This window comes from Scomber japonicus, chromosome 19, assembly GCF_027409825.1.
Source record: "Scomber japonicus isolate fScoJap1 chromosome 19, fScoJap1.pri, whole genome shotgun sequence".
Lineage (NCBI taxonomy): Eukaryota > Metazoa > Chordata > Actinopteri > Scombriformes > Scombridae > Scomber > Scomber japonicus.
The window spans coordinates 10,916,424-10,932,554 of NC_070596.1; the positions used below are offsets into that span (position 1 = coordinate 10,916,424).

The 16,131-nt window shown below is 37.8% G+C and overlaps 1 protein-coding gene across 1 annotated transcript in view; it reads left to right on the forward strand.

Annotated features, from left to right (window-relative positions):
* Nucleotides 1-5,827, forward strand: part of musk (muscle, skeletal, receptor tyrosine kinase) — a 36,171-nt gene extending 30,344 nt beyond the window's left edge. Inside the window, exons 16-17 of the mRNA XM_053340552.1 lie at nucleotides 2,058-2,206; nucleotides 5,133-5,827. Of these exons, the coding sequence (XP_053196527.1) occupies nucleotides 2,058-2,206; nucleotides 5,133-5,827 (844 nt within the window). The remainder of the gene's footprint in view (nucleotides 1-2,057; nucleotides 2,207-5,132) is intronic.
* The last annotated feature ends 10,304 nt before the right edge of the window (nucleotides 5,828-16,131 follow it).

Sequence of the window (16,131 nt, forward strand, 5' to 3'; positions counted from 1 at the left end):
TCATTCTGAGAACTGCTGCGTCATTCACAAAGTCACAAGGAGAGCTGCTACAGGTGTCACTTTCACTCCACTTTGACACAAGCGTCTCAAACCAATCCCTATAATGAGACTAAATACCCTAACCCTAACCCTGAGTCATAGAGTAGTTACATTTCTAAAATGTATTTAAAATCAGAATAGTTTTTTATGAAACAATGTCAACAACAATTTTAATGACAGTGTTTAAGTTTTACTTGACATTCCACCCAAACTGATTATAGTCATGTGGGTTACAGTGGTTTATATTCCAATTGTAACACATATTTATAACAGAAAAACAATACATCGTAACAGAGACTGTCATCCTTCTTGCACAGAATGGACCAAACACTAGCTGTTTCATTAAAATGATCCAAATCTGATTACTTAAAGTGAAATAATCCAGCCGTGACAGAATCTCACAGTCACTGAAAAGAAATGCATCGATGACTGATAACAATTACAGCTGAGTTAAATGTTTCAGGATAGAGAATAAGGTTTTTCTGGCCTTGTGAGGCTCACCATTATTTTGAATTGAAGTCCCACAGACCTTTCACCTTTGGGGTGTCACTGACCACTGACACACCACCACTGACACACCACCACTATTGCCTGGCACTGACACAAACAATAAGCTTACTGTACATTTTCACAAAGAGGAGCTTAAAGAGTAAGCTGCCTCTGAATGCACTGTCCCATTTCCCACAAAACTGTATTTATATAAAAATATTTGAAAGTATTATTAAAGAGACCTCAATGCTGTATGCAATACCTTAATTTTTTTACATTTTAGTGAGGGGATTTTTGCAGGATTAACAAAATATTTATGATTGCATACTATACTGCTGCAAAATTGTAATACAGCGGATGTAATGGTGTGCTTCTGTTTACGAGCATATACTAATTTATCGTTCAATCGGCAAGCACATGACAGTTAAACTGCGGTAGAGAAACAGAATGTGTATACAGTATAATAGCACAGTCAGCACAGAACTATTGAGGTTGGTGGCATTTTCACAGTAGCACCTGTAGTAGTTAGACATGCATATCCAAGAGCGTCCTTCAGGCTAGCTGGTAATCCCTCAGATGAAAACTGGAATGGCGCAGTATATGAACACCCCTGGGAACTTAATACACACATACACATACACACACACACACACACACACACACACACACACACACACACACACACACACACACATGCACGCACGCACACACACACACACATACACACATTTGTATTTCTGTACATGTTAGGGACTTTAACTACTGTAGTTGTTAGTTCTCAAAAAAATAGAAGTGTGTAGAAGAAATACATTGATGAGTATAGATAAACAATCATATAAATACACACACACACACACACACACACACACACACACACACACACACACACATACGCACATATATACATACATACACAGAGACCTAAATAGACCAGAGGACTATATATCTTATTTCCTGACAGATGGGCTTTAATCTGTAGTTTCCCAATGTGTGTGTGTGTGTGAGAGTGTGTGAGTGATTGTATGGTATGTGTGTTACAGTGACTGAGAGAGTGTTTCCATATGTGTGTGTACTTGACTTTTTGTGTGTGCAAACTATATATACATCTCCACTGAGAAACAACATGTTGACTCTAGTTGGCCTCTCCAGTGAGCCACCACAGGAAGTGTGTGTACGGATATGCATCTGTGTGTGTGTTTGTGTTTCCTCCAAGTGAGTGACATTTTCCAATGTTCCACACTTATATTGTCACGCTGTTATACTAGGTTGCTTGTTGGTAGAGATTCTAAACATCTGGTGATAGAAAACTGGTTGTCATGCAGATGGTTAAGATTCATAGAAAACTGGTTGTCATGCACATGGTTACTTAAGATTCATAGAAAACTGGTTGTCATGCAGATACTTAAGATTCAACCTCATGAACTGTTAAAATAGTTAAATTCTTTCTTCCTCTCCTCTGCTAGAAGGGTAATATAGTTGCATGCATGCATTGTCTGTGCTTGAATTTTCTGTTTGTCTGTTTGTTGTAGAGCACCAAGCCTGCTGCCAATGGAGTCCTTCACAATGGTGGCAGTGAAGATGCTGAAGGAGGAAGCCTCAGCTGACATGCAGAATGACTTCCAGAGAGAGGCAGCGCTCATGGCACAGTTTGACCATCCAAACATCGTACGACTCCTGGGTTAGTGTGTTTGCACGGTTGTGTGTGTGTGTGTACGTGTGTGTGCAGACGGAGTGTGCAGGAGGAAACCAGGTTTGCAAAAAGGCTGAAGAAAATGTGGAACAAAACAGAAAAGGATGCAGACGGCATATAGTGGACATGATACGCCTGTTCCACTTACATGTGGTAAAAAAAAGGAACCACTATGTTACCAAATCCAGGACTCTGACCAGATCACTATTGTAGGTGGATACAGTACTGTAGTTAAATATGCACTCTGTGCTGAACAGGATGTTCCCTACTTGGCTTATTTTCCACCCATCATTTTTGCAAAACATTTCACAGGCACATTTTTATTTGGTATCCCAACGATATTAAACAATCATCAAAGTTGATGAATAACAATCATTTTTTATGTTCAGGCAAAGTTAAATACTAGTCGTGGTAAATAAAGTATGGTGAAGTTTAGGCAATAAAACACTTGCATTTAGGGGCATTTCAGCATATAAATAAAACCCATCAGCAACACAAAAAAGTTTGCTTATATATTATGATATATGATGATATGTTATCTTAGTGGCTCTTATAAAAACAACCAAAGAAAGTTAAATAATCATGTGAATTAAAGAGGAATTTAATACACTACTGCAATTCTGTTGAATTAAATCAATTTCTTCAGCAGCTATAACACTGTAGTACTATAAAACCACTACAGATACAGATAGGACTGTTTGCCGGTAAACAAGTGCTGCCTGACAACTCGTGTGCCTTTGTTGGACCCAGTAAAATAAATGTCCTCTATAAAACCTTATGTACACTAATACAGCCTTGTCTAATCTAATACAAACAGTCTTCATCCAAATATACTTCCAGGAAGATACAGATATACAACATAGTCTGTTTGGTGCTGTCAGTGAGTAAACAGAGCCATAGTCACTGGCTGCCCTGAAAGAGGCATGTTTACTTTGGTCCAGTTTACGGCCCCAGCGGTTGTGAAATGTTTTTAAATCAACATTCACTGTAGCAGAAAGAAATGCAATTTTTCAGAAGTGTGTCAAACTACAGTATCTTGTACTTTCCTGTGCAGTTTTGAGTGACATTTGTTTTTTTGATGACTCATCTGGAGAGTGACCAGAGTCTCTGCTGCATATGAAACCAGAGTTGATTAGATCATTTCCTTGACCTCTAATTATCCTTTGGGCTAATAATACACTGTAAGTAATGTGTCAAAATACATGCATCGTCTATAACATGGATGTGTCAAGATTAGAGATGCCATATGTTTGCATGTGTTCATTATTTTGTTGCATGTACAAGATGAGGCCTCCCTGTTCTGTATATTTAGCGATTGAGCGAAACATTTTAATCCCGCGACTGACCTTCAGTCAAGGCTGCTACTGTTGAGCTGCAGTCCTGATTGTGGATACCCCCCCACTGCCTCCCCCAACACACACACACACACACACACTCTCAGGGGAGCTGTCGCTCTCTGTGACCCATAGGACATAAACTAACTGTGTATGAACTCCAAGCATCCTCTTCTTCTTGACAGAAGTTCCATGCTGCCATGTTGTTGTTGCAATTCTTGTGTTGACTTAATGACTGCAGCAGTCCATCAAATGGAAATATTCTAGATGTGTTGTGCCTCATTTTTTAAATGCATTTCCACAAAGTCCAGCTGGGTATATGGGACACTCCATTAAAATTCAACTTGAAGATACTTTGAACAGGGGTGGAGCATAGTTTTAAAGAGTTTATAATGACTGATATCTCAGCAGGTCAGTCAGCTTAAAGGGGTTAAAGAGAATACATGCATATTTTCTTTTTTGCTGTCAATCTGGAGATACAGAATTTTCCTACAGAACTATAAAAGTAATCTTACAGTGTTTTGAAATCATTGTGAATGCCAGGTTACATGAATGGCACATCTACAACTTATACAGGGGCAGCTGGGGCTCTGCACAGTCTTAACAGTGTGTGCTCTAATTCTACTAAGCAGCACATTTTGCAAAAGGCATTCATAGGAATGCATAAATAAACCAGCAAACAGCCACTCTTTTATAGAGGTAAAGTAAATAAATAGTAAATAAAGTAGAATGGATTTGTTGAGTGTAAACCTCTGTCAGCCCTAGACATAGTCTCCAATTTGTTTATACACCCAGCAACTAAATGTCTGTCCTTGAAATTATGAGGTAAATTCTTGATCATGCAAATACGCCTTTAAGATTTGTCAAGTTATTGTTTGGTGCATTCACTGTTATGGCTGAGAAAGACTGTTAAAATTCATTGAGGTTTTCAGGCAGACTCACATTAGTTAAAAGATAAACTACTGCAGAGGTAAGGAACAAATTAATCAATGGTAGTTTTAAAAGTAAAATGTCAAAACACTTTCCATTCCATAGCAGGGATAAAAACAAGTCCGTTTTCTGTGCTAGCCCTCACTGCCAACTATACACCATTTCAGAAACCTAAGTGTTATTTGTGAGTTCTCTTAATCACAACTCACAGGGAAATGCAGCCACAATCATACCACTTGCAATTTTAGAAATGCTTTTTAACTGAACGTGTCTTCCCACAGCACAGACAGACTCAGACGAACATAAAGTCAATTTAGAAATATAAAGATTTACATCACAGAGCTGCTAATGTCTGACTGTACTTCCACTAGGTGTGAGAGTTTATTTTTGAGCATGCACACGTCACAAATGGTTTTGTCTGTGTTTATGTCTGGTCTGAATATTTATTTGCCTTTTACAGTGAATGAGCTCAGTATATGAATTACCATAGAAGAAAAAAAGTTTAATGATGTGTTCATGCGAATGAGTATAAATGTTTGTCCTCTCAGACCTCTGGTCTCTTGGTGGGACAATACACAACTCACAAGCCCACTTACATTATCTGTATCACATATCATAAAATAACATAATCTGTATGCTGTTTTCCTCAGGTGTGTGTGCAGTGGGAAAACCCATGTGCCTGATGTTTGAGTACATGGCCCAAGGTGACCTCAATGAGTTCCTGCGTCGTCGATCTCCAACCCAATCAGTGCGCACCCTGAGCTGTGCCAGCCTATCCGGTCGCAGTTTCTCTTCTGAGATTGAGGCCGGACCTCTCTCCTGTTCAGAGCAGTTGTCCATTTCCAAACAGATTGCTGCAGGAATGGCTTACTTATCAGAGCGCAAGTTTGTTCACCGTGACCTTGCAACCCGGAACTGTCTGGTTGGGGAGGAAATGGTGGTGAAAATCGCAGACTTCGGCCTCTCCAGAAACATATACTCAGCTGATTACTACAAAGCCAATGAGAATGATGCCATCCCTATTCGTTGGATGCCTCCAGAGTCTATTTTCTATAACCGCTACACCACTGAATCAGATGTGTGGGCCTATGGCGTGGTCTTATGGGAGATTTTCTCCCATGGGATGCAGCCGTACTACGGCATGGGTCATGAGGAAGTTATTTACTATGTGAGGGACGGTCACATACTCTCCTGCCCTGAGAACTGTCCCCTGGAACTGTACAATCTGATGAGGCTTTGTTGGAGCACACACCCATCAGATAGGCCCAGCTTCAGCAGTATACATCGAATACTGGAGCGGATGCATCAAAACACACTAAACGCTGACACTGAGCCTGACTGCTAACATGGGAAAAATGGTTTACTTGAGCAAAGAACCATTGCGTTACGATGTTCCGCCTCAGCTGAACCCTGATACTGAGCCCAAGCATACAATGAATACTCAGATAGTGAAGTGATGTTAGTCATGTTTGCCTTATTTTCATTTCAGAAGACTCAAACTGGTACTCCTGCTGAACCTTTTTGTATAATCTTGACCAGAAGTGCTCATCAGAAATGTAAATGCATGCATGAACAGACATGAACCCTGAACCCCATAACCATAACATTTACAGACTTGAAGCCAGTAACCAAGCAGATATACCCAGATAGACCCTATTTGAGAACTACTTTAATGTGTACATGTTGAATTTTCTTCTTCTTCATTTTTAGGTTTTCAAGCAGTTTTGGCAAATATGACAATGCAATTTATTTGTCCCGGAGGGAGGAGGTACAGCATGTGGAATGTCATTCACTTAGTTAGTGCAATGTTGAAATAGATAACACTTCGTAGTGCTTACTTTTTAAAGGCTACCTTGCTTGTTATAGTCACCTTTAGTTAATTCTACAGTGGCACACAATCACTTTAAATTATAAACAGTTGATTGTTTTAAGTTGCTATTCCATATTTGGGCATTATTGTTTTACTTTTTTGATTTCTTTGTCATAATGTTGTAAATGTTATGTTGTTGTTAATTTCACTTATTTTTGACAGTGTTTGACACACAAAGTTTGGCATACCAAGTAGAACTACATTGATAAAAAATCTGTATAAAGGTCATTAATGAATTATTGTCATCTCTAATGAAGTCTGTCACTGAAATACAGATTTGTTTAAATTTAACTGTGCAGAATCTCATTAACAGGATTCATTCTCAATGCCTTATAATAGGCTCTTTACAAAGTGAAGAATGGCCAGAACATATCTTCATGCTGAATGAATAAATCTTTAATTGGTTCTCACAGATATAGAAACTCAGCTGTGTTTAATTATATTAGGGTTTGATCATTACACAATTTGACTTCAGCATTATTAACATCTGTGTCGTCAATCTTTTGTCATTACTCAACAAAGTTTTTGTTTTGTAAATGTATTTAATTAAGAGATTAATATCAAATGGAAACCATGTCTATGATGTCACAGTGCATTTCAGATGAATTATGGTTAATTTCTTCTAAAATGTTTGATGTTACTTTTTTGTTATTTGTTACATTACATACAACAGTACAATGTTTTGCTATATTTACTATCCATTAAGTATAATAGTTATTTGTAGTTATTTGCTTGCAAATAAACAAAATTACTGAACATATTTGTATTTCAAATCCGGGAGAAAATTAATTAGCATGTTTTGTTGCACAAGGTGTGCATCCATCCTGTAAGCTGAGTAGATGTTTTAAATCTTATATCTTATATTAAATATAGGTGGTATCAAGGAAAATGATGTAGCATCTGCTCATCTGACCAAAGCTTCTCTGTAAAACTGGTGCAGCAGCTGGTGTGACTTAAATCAAGTCATTAAGTTACTTATAATAAGAGCAAATGATTATCTTACTTTCCCTGTGCTGTTGAGCCCAGACTGTAGGCACATAGACCAGCATCACCATTCCTGAGCCCTACTTGTGCCAAAATCAGGCCTGTCATAATTCGCACAAGTGATTTTCCGCAGCTCATAAAAAATAAATGGAAGGCAGTGGCCCCACCTAGACTTCTGTGTCTGGTGTGGGTTTATGGTGAGAGAGCGGAACAGCAGTTAAAAAAGCCACATCAACATACAACACAGCCCACAGCAAATGACACGTGCCCAGAAACTTCCTAAGTATTACAGTATTTTAAAGCCAGTGTCAGTGCAATTGAGACTTGAATGGAGACATGAAGAGTCACTGCAGATAATACAAAATCTTTAAAAAATGTTAATAATTTAAGATGGCGAGAGCTCATATTATACTTCTTTTTCTATCTTCTTCTAAAACTTCATTTTAAATTTGTCTTTCTTTCATTTTTTGAGCATGGTCCTCCTCAAATACAATTCCATAACAACCCCTACCCACTCCTTATAGTTGCACAAAGCATTTTACCATGTGGATGTTGCAGTGTTATTTCTCACCACAAGAGGGATCAAAGGGGTCATCTGCATAGGGAGCCACATGAGTCATTTTTACAGTGAATTTCTGTGTCATGCATGAGTGTGTGACACATATTGGTGAGGGTTTGTATACTTTTGTGATTGTGTCTGTTTCCAGTGCATGAGTGTGTGTATGTGAGTTATATTGAGGACATCTAAATGTGCTTGTATATGTGTGCGTTGGTGTGTGTGTTACAGATGTCCAGTGTAAACTGTTTAGAGAAGGCAGCATGGGGTTTGGCCTTGGACTGGTCCTCCCTCTTCTCCTTGATCTAAACTGTGGACCAGACTGTCTCACTCCCACTTCCTTCTGTGTTCTTCCCTCTCTGCACCTTTCATCTCCTATTCATTTCTCTGTCTGCGCAACATTTAATCTTTTCTTTCTTTCTCTTCCTTTGCTTACCTCTCCTCTCCTTCTTTTTTCCACAACTCTACCACTTTTCTGTGGTAAAGTTGAGTTGCAGTTGGAGCACCTGGATTATTGAGTTAGGATGTAAGGCTTAATGTGTACCATTAACTGTTCTCAATCAGGATACAATTTTGTGACCATTACTGTACATTATGTCTCTTTGATCCTTGGGTGACCCTTAAATCAACTTAGCCCATCATTATGAAGGACTTAATTCTACTTGGAGGAGAACAGAAGTGAACCACAACATCACAATAAGTATCAAATATATTTTAACAACAGCTCTAAAGAACAGAATGAGATAACCGTCATGCTTCTCCCAAGCAGAAGGCCACAGATTTAAACCAGATTGAATCCAAGACCTTCATAGGGTAAAGCAACCACTAATATGCTAATGTTTACAAGGTATGTTTACCATGTCAACCCTCTTAGTTTACTGTGTTAGCATGCTAAACAAAATCAAACAAAAACATAAAGTACAGCTAGGCTGATGGCAATGTAATTACCTTTGCATGTATTTTATCATGAACTCATAGCCATAAAATTTGGACAAATTAACAATATGAGTTGATGATGGTGGTAGATGAAAATTGAAGCGATCAAAAATGTAGGCCTATTACTTTACTATTACTATTACTTTTAATTACACAGGTGGTTTTTCAGACATTTCACTCAAAGCCACAAATGGCCACCTCATGATGACGTTAGAAAATAAGTCATTATTGGTTTCATCCTCTAAAAGTTTGGCATCCATCCAACTGTTGTCTAACAGACTGACCGCCAGCCAACGAGGAGGCATTGCCCTCCCTAGAGCCATGCTACTAGTATGGCTAGTTAAGACTAAAGCCTAGCAAGTTTGCATAAAAATTTAAAATTGGAACAAAGTACAGAGGCAAAGTGTTAGACAAATTTACATTTTGATCTGATGATGGCGGTAGATTACAAAAATAGCACATTAATGAATGTGTCAGTTTCCATGGCAATCCATTTAATTGTCGTCAAGGTATTTCGCCCAAAACCAGAAATGTAACCTTCATGGTGGCAATATTGGAAATCAGAATACATAATCTGGGAACTATAATGTCTGTATTACTTTAACGCCAATCCAACCATGGTGCAGTACTTCACTGGATAACACTGACCTGCAGATAATGCTGGAGGAAAGTTGAAGAGATCATCAACGTTATTAGGATTCATCATCTGGGAACTATAAATGTCTGTAACAAGGTTTCATGGCAATCCATCCAGTATATATTTCACTATAAACCAAGATGATCAACCTCATGGTGTCGCTATAGGAAAAGTCAGGCAATCACCAAAGTTTGAGGGAATCGTCCTCTGGGTATTATAAACTAAATATTATGGTAAGCCATCTCATAGTTGTTCAGATATTTAAGTCCAGACCAAAATGGTGGTTTCCGTTAGCATGACTCTTTTCTGGTCATTGAAATAACATTGTTCTTGCTTTACAGTTTTCATTCATGCCTCACTTTCTTTCTCTCGTCACCTCCTTCCCTTGCTCTTGTTGTTCCATGTCCCCCTTTCCATTATTTACTCACTCTCCATCACCACTGTTTCCTTTCTTATCTTCTTATCTGTATTTGCAGTCAGTTCCTTCTCCCTGTCTCCATTTGCTCTTTCTCCACCTCCTGTCCTCATCACTTTTGTTAAATTGTTGTAGTTAACATGTAGCATTACAAAGCCAGCTGCAGATACTGGGAAGTAACACTCAGTCGCAGCAAATTAACGCAATTGCCCAACAAAAGTTTTATCTGAATGGACTCTTTAACCTTCCTGCCAAGTTTATAGCAGCTCCCAATGTTTGGAGACCAGACATTTGTTCCACCATGAAAAATCACTTCCTGTTTTGTCATGATAATCTTCTTTGATTCAGTACATCTTCGCTGTTCAGAAACTTGATAATGGAATGGAGGAAGTTGGATGTGTTTTATGTGTTGAAATTTTCTGAATGGTTCACCAGAAGTGATTCAGTTTCTAGATGTCTTGGCACATTAGCAGCTCAGTTTTCAATGTCTTGTTGACTTTTCCATGTATCATAATTTTTTTTCTGGCAATAGGACTGCTGATTCTGTCAATTCAGATAATTAGCTTGAGCCACACATGCAGTTGGACATTTGACCAAGGACACATAATTGTCAGTCAGTCTGGAAATTGTGCTGCGAATCATGGAAAGTGTCTTTATTAACATTGTGATGAAGATGTGACATCCCACTCAATCAGCAGCAGTACAGAGGAACTTCCTCTGTGGCCGCACTGGCTCTGATTGGCCCATCGCAGGGAGCAACAGGAAGTAGCGAGACATATATCAGTCAACTGGAGGCTAGCACTCCAAAGCTGTGGAACAATAAACACACACACACACACACACACACACACACACACACACTACATTTCTTTCTTTCCCATGAAAACATTTGATGGCTGTTGTTAGGGCAACTATTCAAATCACATGACATACACTGTAGTGGCCCTGACCGCTCTTAAGGCGTCTACACATCAGAGGTTTTTTTAAATGTTCGAACAATACAAATATTAGGTGGCAAAAAAATGATGTCATTTTTTTTTCAGAACAAGGTCGATTTTTGCCAGCTTTGACACTGCAAATAAAGGCATCAACTAATCACATGTGTAATGGTCATCATGTCACAACTTCTAATGACAATGGTGGTTCATTGTGTTTCTCATAAACCTGTCCTTTTTTTTTTAAACGATGTGAGTCTATTTCAGTCAGGTTTAGTGAAGCGTAATCTTCAGAGCAGTCAGCCTAGTGAAGGCAGTTTGTCTACAGTTCAGAGATCATCATAACCGGATGATGTTGAATCCATCCTTTTTTTCTGAAGGATGAGCTGTCATACATTGATTTTTTTTAATCAATGTAATTTTAATCTTTTGTAAAACAACTTCAATGTCATTTCATTACTCATTACACATCATTATTTGTCATCTTTTTAAAATGAGATATTAAAAAAATGTTTAATATCAATTTAGTCATCTACTTACACAGGCTGCTGCTGCCTGTTGAAAATGTTTGAACACCCTCAAGGTTTATCGATTGTTAGGTCTAGCCAAAAAAAAAAAAAAAAGCCCAAAACCCTTAATGTTATGAAGATTATATTACCAGTGCATCTGTTCATGACCCTGTGTTTCCCGTCATTTGCTAATACTTGCTTTTTGGACGTCACAGAAACAAAAACACTGATGGATAACAGAACGCTACACTAGAACTACAAGGCTAAACATGAAAGATAAACCAACACCCTTAAAAACGTCATACTGTCAATAAAGTGCCAGTATCAAGTATTCTTTAAATGTCTATTTTTAGCTGTGTTTATTTCAGCAAGGACACATTTAATGCAAAAAGAAGAAAAAAAATAACACCACCACAAAAAAAATCAGGCTTTTCTCATGATTTTTTTTTATTGTTGCTGGGATATCAACACTATGCTTCTGGCTGGACATTCATTGATATTGGCCCCTACAGTAAAGATAGTATGGAAATCACATTAAGTCTGTGTCACGATTACTTTCTACAAACTACTGATATATGATTTGTTAAGTCTGAGGCAAAATTGGCAACATTCTCCGAAAGCATTTTAAAGCATTGTTTCATTTAGGAAGAACAAGATATTTCAGACTTCAGGAAGATCAGTCAATGTTCCTAATAATGCAGATATAGTATCATCATTTTACATATACAACAGTTTTGGTATTGAAACAAAAGCATTTTGTAAGCGCGACACACACCAGCTGTGTCAGGTAACACTGTCGAGGCAAAAGAAGAAGTAGTGTGGGTACAGTACCCGGGATGTGCCAATGTGGTGAGCAAGTGTGCCAGTGTGCAGACTTACATAGAAAATAATGGGTGTGGGTACTTCATCATATGCCTCCAGTGTGTGTCGCCCTCAAAAATGCATTTCTTTGTTGTGTGTTGTGTCCAGAAAATCTAATTTAAAAAATTTAAGAAATTTCATTTTTTGTCCCCACATTAGAGGATTTAAACTTGTTTTGACACCAAAAATGTTGCAAAATGTGTCATTATTGTTATTAAATCATAATATATTATCTGAATTTATGCATTTGTACCAGATTAGCATTTTTTGAGGCCGTGTTGTGTATCTTTACTATCTTTTATCTGTGGTAAAATCTCACTACAAAAGAGAAATATCCTTCTGACACTGATATTTGCTCTACTAATAAAGCAACTGTAAGACAATGTTAGCAACAGACAAGCTTAAGGAGAAGTGGAAGGCACTGCACACATGGATATCTAGTTCTGGGTCACAAACAAGTTAATAACTGTAATAGTGTCTACAGGAAATTCATTAATCAGGGTCACAATACAAAAGAGCCCATGGCATAATAACCATCAACAAAATCCTACAGTACATTTAGACAGAGTATAACACAGTTAAATTTACAAACACAAAAACATTTTCCCTTTGGTGATTAACTTTGAATAATATATTTTATATACATACATACTGTACAGATATACTTACACTGGTATACAAAGAGTGACACACTGGTAAACAAAGACATACACAGACAGAGAATTTAGTTGGTTTGCTATATAACCTGAATCGATATTTTGTTAGGAAAATGGTTACAGTGAATGTCAAATATGGAGGCTTGGGTCCAGAGCCTTACACTGGTGGTCAATGAAACAATGAGTGGTACACTGCTGCCACTACTTGTGAGGTCAGCCGTATACACAATATATATACGTATAAGACATTTGGGAACAACCAAGGTGGACTTTGGTCTACTACACTAACTATACTAACTTGGAGTTAGTAAACTTCAAGTTAGCATTGTTTCAGTTGGATGTTTGAGCTTCACTGTGCAGAATTAAGTATGTGCAGAGTTTGACCCTAAAAGGTTGTTTTCACATTCATTTGCTGAAAGTGGAACATTTTCTTCATCGATAATCTGAGTTTAAGGCAATCATGATTTTTGACCTCACAACTAGTTTGGAGCCAATCATAGTCCAGTATACAGAGTGTGACATGGAAATGTGAAGCCTCCAGTGCACATATACTTAGAATGGACATTTCAGTGAAGAAGCAAGCAGTTAAATATTTGTAATGAAAAATATTTGCATATATTCATTCATTTGTTATTGCAAGCAGATGATTTGTATGTCTTAAAACATGACTAGATGGGATATTTGAATGAAGTTCAACTGTTTCATGGAATATCCTTGCCTCAGAATTTTGAGTTTTCTCAGCTTGTTAATTTTTACAGTGTAGAGGCACAACTAGGAGATTAAAATGCAAAAAAATATTGAGGTGGCCTTGAACATAACACGTCACTCCACACATGTAGCAGGATGATAAATGTCTGATGCAGGGTGATACTGAAAAAGAATCCAAACTCTGTAATCTTTCTCTGGATTAAAAAAAACAAAGTACTTCATTAAAAAAACTGACTGCTGACTTCATTTTAGCACTGCAGTTTAAATCTTTGACAAGCTTCTTCTTTCCTGGAAAACGGTTGACTGTATTTTTGGCTGTGACTCTCACTTTTCTGTCAGCTGTTGGAAGTTTTGTCTATTTATTTTGGCCAAAAAGTGTTTTGATTCAAGTCACGAGAAAATGTCCAGTGGGTAATTTGTAACAATGAACGTCATCGCATCGCCATGCTGACTCCCATGCTGGCACACCATCACAAGTTAATAGTAGGAGTCAGGGGGTGCACTTGTGGAAAAGAAACACCACCACGCATCGGCTAAACTCTGGCTCGTCTCTCACTACGTCAGTTCATTAAGAAAAACACTGTAAAAAAAGCTCCTAGACCTTTGAGTATTATCTTCAGAGTGAACTGTAATATGTCATTGTTGTCAGTACAGCTTTAAAAAAGGAGTGACTACCAAAAATGGGCATTATTTTGGATTGGACATCTGTATTACTTCATGTCACCAATAACACTGTCACAACAAAAATGTGTTCATATCATTCAGTTTCTTTTGTACTACTTAGCTTAGCTTTAGTGTTCGCTAACGCCAAGCAGACTCATCACACTGGTACCATAGGTGTGAACTTCATGAGCCCCTCCCAGTGAAGTAACTGAGCAAAATGGTCATTTTCTCAAATACTGTCTTAACAGATGCACATTGAAGCTTAAGATTTTTTGAGTTTTAGTAAGCGTTTGTTAGACCCTGATGCTGAAATGGCACCCTGAGTTCAAGACAGTAAGCAGAGCCACAGATTCCTGGCTAAGTTTTGTTAAAGCTCTGTCACACCCCCATTAAAAACATACATTTTGGACCAAGATCAATTAATTGAAGCGGAACCATCATGATCAGTAGATACGCTTGTAGAGGCGAAGGAAATCCAAAGTTCAACTCTGGTGAAAACAGATTTTTAGCGATTAGCTTCATTACAAGCTAGTCCAAGTTAAAACTACCACACTAGCTTGTTCTTTGACTCTGCCCACTGGTTTGAAACTCAATCAGTGACATCAGTGCAGGTGAATGTTTCGGAGACTAAACTGTTAATATCAGCTACTCTATCATTGATAGCAAAATAGTTTGTAAACTACACACAGAGGCAGATATACCACATGTTATTACCGTGTGTTTTATCTTCATGTTCATTGTGAAAAGAAGGAATGTACCACCCTGTCATCCTACCTGATCATATGTCAATTCTGTTTTTTTAATAATTTTACTTTTACAAAATGTCATTCCTGGACTCTACTGGATCCACCAGGAGGCATTTTAAAATAAACACTGGAATACTGGTTATTCTTTCACATTCACTTAACCTCTCCATACCCCTTTTCTTACTGAGCCTCACAAGCAGAGGCACTAGATAAAACTGCAAGAGGCAGACAGCTCAGCACATTTCATGTCACGATCTGAAGTCTGTTAACGCTCACCAGATATGACCTTCACCTTGTCTCCACATAACACTGTAGCACAGAGCCTGCTCTAAATCCGCAAACATCCTCCTCCCCTTTTTGGTAAGATCCCTGGAACAACTTGTCTTTTATTCTTTGGAGGGGATAAACATCTCTGAATTTCTTGCAGATCTTGGCCCTTTCATTGAGTTGGATGAAAAGAAAAAGCTGTTGGGAAATGTTTTAGTAGGAGAAGATGGTCCGTAGAAGAATGAACCTTCAAAGTATTTCACTCATAAGGTCACTTGTCATTAAAAGGCAAATTATTGATCTAGGAAGGAAACTGATAGTGACTCTGGTTACATTAACACTGGGTTGATATAAAATTGGTTGTAACAGTTTTGCAGTATTTGAAAGCTGCTAAACATGTAAAGAATCTGTATAGTAATATATATAAAGTCCGTCCACTGTTCTTCTCATTACTTCAGTTGAATATTTGAACATCACTGTAATAATAATGTACTGTATGTGTATTATATTGATCTTTAAAAATGTCTGGATGGGATATTTAAAAGATTAGCAGGATGTCCAATTAGTCTTCACTTTGAAGTATTACAAAAAAAAAAAAAGTTTTAAAAAACCCTGGAGGTCCAAACACTACCAGGAGGCTATGATGCTCCACAAGGTCATTTCAATTAAAGCTGCAACAGATAACTTTTTTATCTATTAACATTCAGTTACAGGTTATAAGCATGAAGCGGCATGTTTGGTGGGCTTATAATCTCCTGTGTTAGTTTGACTTTCCTGAGATTTGATGTCTTTCTTCTCAAACGTAAACATAAAAGAAAGAATAGTGCTCTGAATCCGGGTTCAGACCCAAAAGGATGCAACTAATAAAAAAAGAGTTCTTATATGGTGTGAGGGTAACTTTGATGT